The sequence below is a fragment of the Aquarana catesbeiana genome, linkage group LG06, assembly GCF_042186555.1.
Source record: "Aquarana catesbeiana isolate 2022-GZ linkage group LG06, ASM4218655v1, whole genome shotgun sequence".
In the NCBI taxonomy this organism is placed as follows: domain Eukaryota; kingdom Metazoa; phylum Chordata; class Amphibia; order Anura; family Ranidae; genus Aquarana; species Aquarana catesbeiana.
In genome coordinates, this window is record NC_133329.1 from 8,284,640 (window position 1) to 8,291,210 (window position 6,571).

Sequence of the window (6,571 nt, forward strand, 5' to 3'; positions counted from 1 at the left end):
CCTTCAGAAGCATGCTCCAGTGCTGGTGTCTTCAGGACGAACTCCAGGTTCAGATGTCTTTACATCCTCATGATGGTGGATATCCTTTCTCTGTTCCTCATGGGTATCACTCCTATGAGACATGGGATTATGGAATCTTGCAGGCCTCTCTCGGGAGCCTCTCCTTCTCCCTCCCTCCTCTCCATGCTGGACCACTGTCCTATATTTATAAACCACAGTATAAGTGAATCGGACCCAGAGAAGAACCCACTAAAAAGACCAAAGAACCAGAAAAGACATTGACCTCTACTCTCCCGGCCTAACTGGCCATTTCAAACTGCTTACAAGGTCATGGTATAATTAGTAGAATTCACATTCAGCTGGACATGTTCTGTAATAGTGAAGACATTTAACAACCGAGCCAAACAGCTACTTCGGTACCAACGAGTGTCATACCCCAGTATTCATAGACATACAGGTAACTCGGTCACTGTCATTCAATCACCCTAGAAGGTGTTAACACAGATGTCAATTACCCAAGAACATGAAGAGAGGTATGAAGTTCTATACCCTTTTTTTGTTTATATGTTAATGTATGTGTATTTTCCCCCTAGATATCAGTACTGAATGTGGAATGAATCAAATTACAGTTTCTTATAGTAAATGCAACATTGAGTTGTTGGGATTCAATACTTCATCATTACATTTGAAGGACAATAACTGCATGGGGGTCCCTGAAATAAGAGATATACGGTACATTACCGTCACCACATTGCCCAGGAGTGGTCATTGTGGAACCGAATTGGTGGTAAGTAAAAAGAAAAGAAAGAGGTAATTATAACAGATATAAAGTATTTTAGTGACATTATGGTACCAATAGAAGATGTTTTCTGACCTCTCAGGAGACTTTGGAGAAGACACTCCAGAATATGTTTATTACTTTATTGAGTCAATCATAAGTTTTCCTATCTTTTATTTCAGGAAAGTAGCAGCTATTTTATATACACAAATGTGGCATATTTATCATCAGCATTCTCCTTGCTTACATTTTCAACAAATATCTCATGTACTTACCCAAGAAGCATGAAAAATGTCCTTTGGTTCTCTACAAGTGTACTTGTAAGGTAAAGTATGTTTAACTACAAATAGCAGGGATTCTATCATTGGAAAAAAAATTGGAATTAGAAAAAAGTAAATTACACTTCTTTCAAAAGAATTTTTTTTTTTACTTTTAAAAGCCCCCCCCCCTTATTTTGTTGATGGGGGGGGGCTTTACATCATTGGTCAGTGAAGAAGTGCCCCGTAATGTTTCTGAACAGTAGAGAAGTACCCTCTTACATTGTTGGTCAGTGAAGAAGTGCCCCCTTACATTGTTGGTCATTAAACTAGATCTCCTTACATTGTTGGTCATTAAACTAGATCCATTACATTGGTGGTCCATTTAGAAAGCCCTCCTTTAAAGTGGTGGTCTGTTTGGATTGGGCCCTTACATAGAAGGTCAGTGTTCCTTTGTGCATTAGTGATACCCCCTTACATTTGTTACTTAGTAGAGAAGTCCCCTCTTACATTAGTACTCAGTGAAAATGGATCTCCTTACATTGAAAGAAACTGATGAAGAGTCCCTTTATGTTGATGAACAGTAGAGAAGTACCCCCTTATATTGCTGTTCAGTGAAGAAGCACCCCCTTATGTCACTGAACAGTAGAGAAGTACCCTCTTATACTGTTGGTCAGTGAAGAAATGCCCCCTTACATTAGTGTCCAGTGAAGAAGCACCCCCCTTATGTCACTGAACAGTAGAGAAGTACCCTCTTATACTGTTGGTCAGTGAAGAAGTGCCCCCTTACATTAGTGTCCAGTGAAGAAGTGCCCCCTTACATTGGTGGTCAGTGAAGAAGTCCACCCTTATGTCGCTGAACAGTAGATAAGTACCCTCTTACATTGTTGGTCAGTGAAAAACTGCCCCTTACATTAGTGGCCAATGAAAAAGTGCCCCCTTCATTGGTGGTCAATTGAGAAAGCCCCCCACCTTTAAAGCAGATGTATCTTTGGAATGGCCCCTTACATAGAAGGTCAGTGCATTGGTGATTAGTTGAGAAGTACCCCCTTACATTTGGAAGGACCTCCTTACATTGAAGAACACTGAAGAAGATTCTCCTTACATTGGTGGTCAGTGGGAGAATTGCACCCTATACATTGGCAATTAGTGGGAGAAGAGCTCCTTACTGTACATCGGTGGTCAATGAAGCAGGGCCCCTCCGTACATTGGTGGTCAGTTGGTAAGTCCCCCTTTACATTGGTGACCAATTGAGAAATGCCACCTTGCATTGGTGACAAGATAAGAGGTGCCCCCCATACATTAGTGGTCAATGGTGGCGGACTCTCTTACAGTGGTGGTAACATTGTAACATTGTTTTGCAGTGAAAGTAATCTATCCCTCGGAGGAGCTTCATCCTACGCAGTCAGAATGGGCATCTTCCAAGATTCTAATTACACCATTCTCTATGATGACCCAGAAGGCTGGATAGACATTCATGTACCTTTGTACATTGGGATAAGTGTGGAAGACAAGACTCCTTCTACAGCCGTGCTGCTTATGAAGAGCTGCCTTCTGACCACTACATCCGATACAGATACTGCGAGATACAACATCATCAGTGACTAGTAAGAGTCTTTTTCTCTGACACTCTAGCTGTAAATTCTGAAGTGACTTATATTTTATATACCGTACATTTAAATTTTTTTAATTGTTTTAAATTTCCCTTTAATGCCTTGCATGGAAGCACTGAGCCTATTGAAAAGAAAGGCAGAAATCAGAGTCAACAAGCAGGCTAGGGTTGGTCTAAGACCAAACTTAAAGGATACGTTCACCTTTGGAACATGTTATATGTTTTACCTGTATTTAGTGTAGAACCGCCCACACAGCCACATCATTCTTTCACAAAATTCTGTGAATACATTAACTACAAGTACTGTTGGTCTTTATGGCCAAAAATGTGTGGAACGTGTAACGTGTTCCAGCTCTTGCCCCTGTTCCTCCTGCTCTCCCTCTTCTGGTGACAGCAGGCGGGGGCTCCTCTTCCCGTGCCCCCGGTAAAAATTTGAAAACAGCATGGCCGCGTGGGGCTCCGCTCACACGGCCACATCATTCTTTCACAAAGTTCTGTAAATAAGTTAACTACAAGTACTGTTGACCTTTGCGGCCAACAGCAGGGGGAGCATGTAACATGTTCCAGCTCTTGCCCCTGTTCCTCCTGTTCCCCCTCTTCTGTTGATAGGAGGCGGGGGTTCCTTTTCCTGTGCCCGCTGTAAGAATTTGAAAACAGCATGGCCGTGTGGGGCTCCGCTCACATGGCCACATCATTCTTTTACCAACTTCTGTGAATAAATGAACTACAAGTACTGTTGACCTTTGCGCCCAACAACAGGTGGGACATGTAACATATTCCCCTATTCCTCCTGCTCCCCCCTCCTTGTGACAGGAGGCAGAGGTTCTTCTTCCCATCCCAGCTGTCAGAATTTGAAAATAGCGTGGCTCTGTGGTGGAGCCCCACATGGCCATGTCATTCTTTCCCAAAGTTCTGTGAATGAGTGAACTACGTCTACTGTTGACTTTGTGGCCAGCAATGGGTGGAACATGTAACATGTTCCAGCTCCTGCGGGGTTCTTCTTCTTCCCACACCCACAGAGTTGGAAAACAGCACAGCCATGTGGTGGCGCCCCCACACGGCCATGTCATACTTTCACAAACTTCCATGAATGAATGAACTACAACTATCATTGGCCTTTGCGGCCGACAGCTTGTCATTCTGAATTAACTGTGAGGGCACTGGTGAGCGCTCTTGTAGGCTATCGATTTCCGATGCCGAGGGCTGCTGATAGGGGGAGACCACCGGTCCTCCTGTAGGGGCCCAGGCACACGGGGGGCCCAGACAGGGCAGCCAATCAGTGTTGTGTGGCAAGTACAGGAACGATACCCTGTGTGCCTCTCCCTCCGGCAGCTGAATGCGGGAGGGAGAGAAATGCAGGGCATCGTTCCTGTACTTGCCACACCACACTGATCCACTTCCCTGTCTGGGCCACATATAATCCCCCTGTGTGTGCCTGGGCACTCCAGCTCTTGACTTTCCCACCGGGCACTGCGGGAAAACAGGTGGATGTGTCTGGAGTGAGAGCTAGGGCTGTCCTAATGAACAGGCACCTCTAGGAACTGCCCAGGGGTCCATGGTGCATGAAGGGGCCTTGAAGTTTCCTCCCCCGTAGTCACTGTACTGCCAATAGTTCCCCTTGCTTTGCTCTCTCCCTCCCCAGCATCTTCCTGCCTGCCTCGGCCACCGTCCCGTCCTGCTCCCTTCCATCCTCACACAGATCCATCCGTCTCTTCCTGTCACACTGATTCCCTCTCAGGTCCTTGTTAACCCTTGTTACCTTCACCCAGCCAGCCGTTTTTTTTTATATTTATTTATTTATAGCCTCTTCCCCGACTGACTGGAATTCTCTTCCTGACACTTTTCCAATAATAGTCCTTCACTCCCCTCCCCCCTCCTACCAGTCTAATTCTCTGGAGGCACTTCACCTTCATACAGGTGTGTCCCCCCCATATAAAAACATTGCAAATGGCCAGAATGCATCCCTCTCCGGCCCCTTGACCTCCATCTATTTGCGTCTCCTCCCCCTGCCCCCATGCCAGCACAAATTCTCCTCCTTCTGTATCCCTATACAGACCAGGATCCCCGAGTTTCACTCCAGTTCTCCTCTACACATCCCCCATCTCCTACCCATTACCCCCTTTTTACCCCCTCTTCATTCTTCTCTACCCCATTATTCTCCTCCCCATCGCCCCCCCCATTTTTTCAGGGGCTAAGGAAGAATCTTGAGGTGGAGCATCTTATTACTGCTGCTGCTTGTGTGGGTGGGATGTATACTCCACCAATCCCTGCTGACCCTCCTCTTCTATTCATCCCATATGATTGGTGCAGTACACATCCCACCCACACAAGCAGCAGCAGTAATAAAGATGCTCCACCTCAAGATTCTTCCTTAACCCCTGTAAAGTGCTGGAAGAGAGCCAGAAACTCTGGAGGGGCAGGTAGAGGGGGAGTTGCTGTTCCAGTTTGATTTAGCCCAGCGACAGCGGAGGGGGAGTTGCTGTTCCAGTTTTGATTTAGCCCAGTGACAGCCTACCAGAATAGGTGGGATTGGTGACAGCAACTTCCCTGAGCAGCTCTGCTTAAGGAGACCATATCTGTAGTATACATTACCGCCTCTATACTGTACCCTCCCGCCCCCTGTACTGTGTCTGCTTACCCTCTCCCTGTGAAGTGCCCTCCTGTTTCCCCCTGTACTGTACCCTGCTAACCACTGTACTGTGCCCTCTTGCCCCCCTCATACTGTACCCCCTGTACTGTACCCTCCTGTACTGTACCCTCCTGCTCCCCCCTGTATTGTACCCTCCTAACCACTGTACTGTGCCCTTCTGCCCCCCATACCTCCCATACTGTACCTTCCTGCCCCCCTCTGTACTGTGCCCTCCTGCTGCCCCCTGTACTGTACCTTCCTAGCCACTGTACTATGCTCTTTTGCCCCCCCGATACTGCACCTTCCTGCCCCCCCTCTACTGTGCCCTCCTGGTACCCGTACTGTTCCCCCTGTACTGTACCCCCCTAACCAATGTACTGTGTCCTCCTGCACACACACCCCCTGTGTACTGTGCCCTCCTGCTACTGTGCCCTCCTGCCACCCTACTGTACTGTACCACCCTAACCGCTGTACTGTGCCCTCCTGCACACTGCAACCCCCCCCCCCCCCCCGTACTGTACCCTCCTGTACACATAGTGTTTTGCTTTTAGTACAAAAAGTAGAATTTTGGTCTCATCTGACCAGATCACCTTCTTCCACATGTTTGCTGTGTCCTCCACATGGCTTCTCACAAACTACAAACAGGACTTCTTATGACTTTCTTTCACCAATGTCTTTCTTCTTGTCACTCTTCCATAAAGGTCAGATTTGTGGAGAACACGACTAATAGTTGTCCTGTGGACAGATTCTCCCACCTGAGCTGTGGATCTCTGCAGCTCCTCCAGAGTTACCATGGAGATTAAATTACACAGGGGTGCACTCTATTTACTAATTAGGTGACTTCTGAAGGCAATTGGTTCCACTAGATTTTAGTTAGGGGTATCAGAGTAAAGGGGGCTGAACACAAATCCCCCCCCACACTTTTAAGATATTTATTTGTAAACATTTTAAAAACCATTTATCTTCCACTTCACAATTATAGTAACATAGTAAGTAAGGTTGAATAAAGACACCAGTCCATCCAGTGAGTGTGGGTTTACAATTGTCCCTATCTCTGTACCTTGTGTCTCATTAAGATACCTCTCTCTCTCTCTCTCTCTCTCTCTCTCTCTCTCTCTCTCTCTCTCTCTCTCTCTCTCTCTCTCTCTCTCTCTCTCTCTATATATATATATATAATTTTTTATTTAAGGTACCCATATAGCACTGTCAATTTTATGCAGCGCTTCACACATTCATCGCACCCTCACATCGGTCCATACCCTCAAGGAGCCCACAATCCAAGGACCCCCTATACT

The 6,571-nt window shown here is 46.4% G+C and overlaps 1 protein-coding gene across 1 annotated transcript in view; it reads left to right on the top strand.

The window, feature by feature from the left end:
* The window catches only part of LOC141148146 (uncharacterized), a 98,184-nt gene that overhangs the window by 88,269 nt on the left and 3,344 nt on the right, over positions 1-6,571 (top strand). The window contains exons 25-27 of the mRNA XM_073635332.1: positions 594-787; positions 961-1,103; positions 2,400-2,642. Of these exons, the coding sequence (XP_073491433.1) occupies positions 594-787; positions 961-1,103; positions 2,400-2,642 (580 nt within the window). The remainder of the gene's footprint in view (positions 1-593; positions 788-960; positions 1,104-2,399; positions 2,643-6,571) is intronic.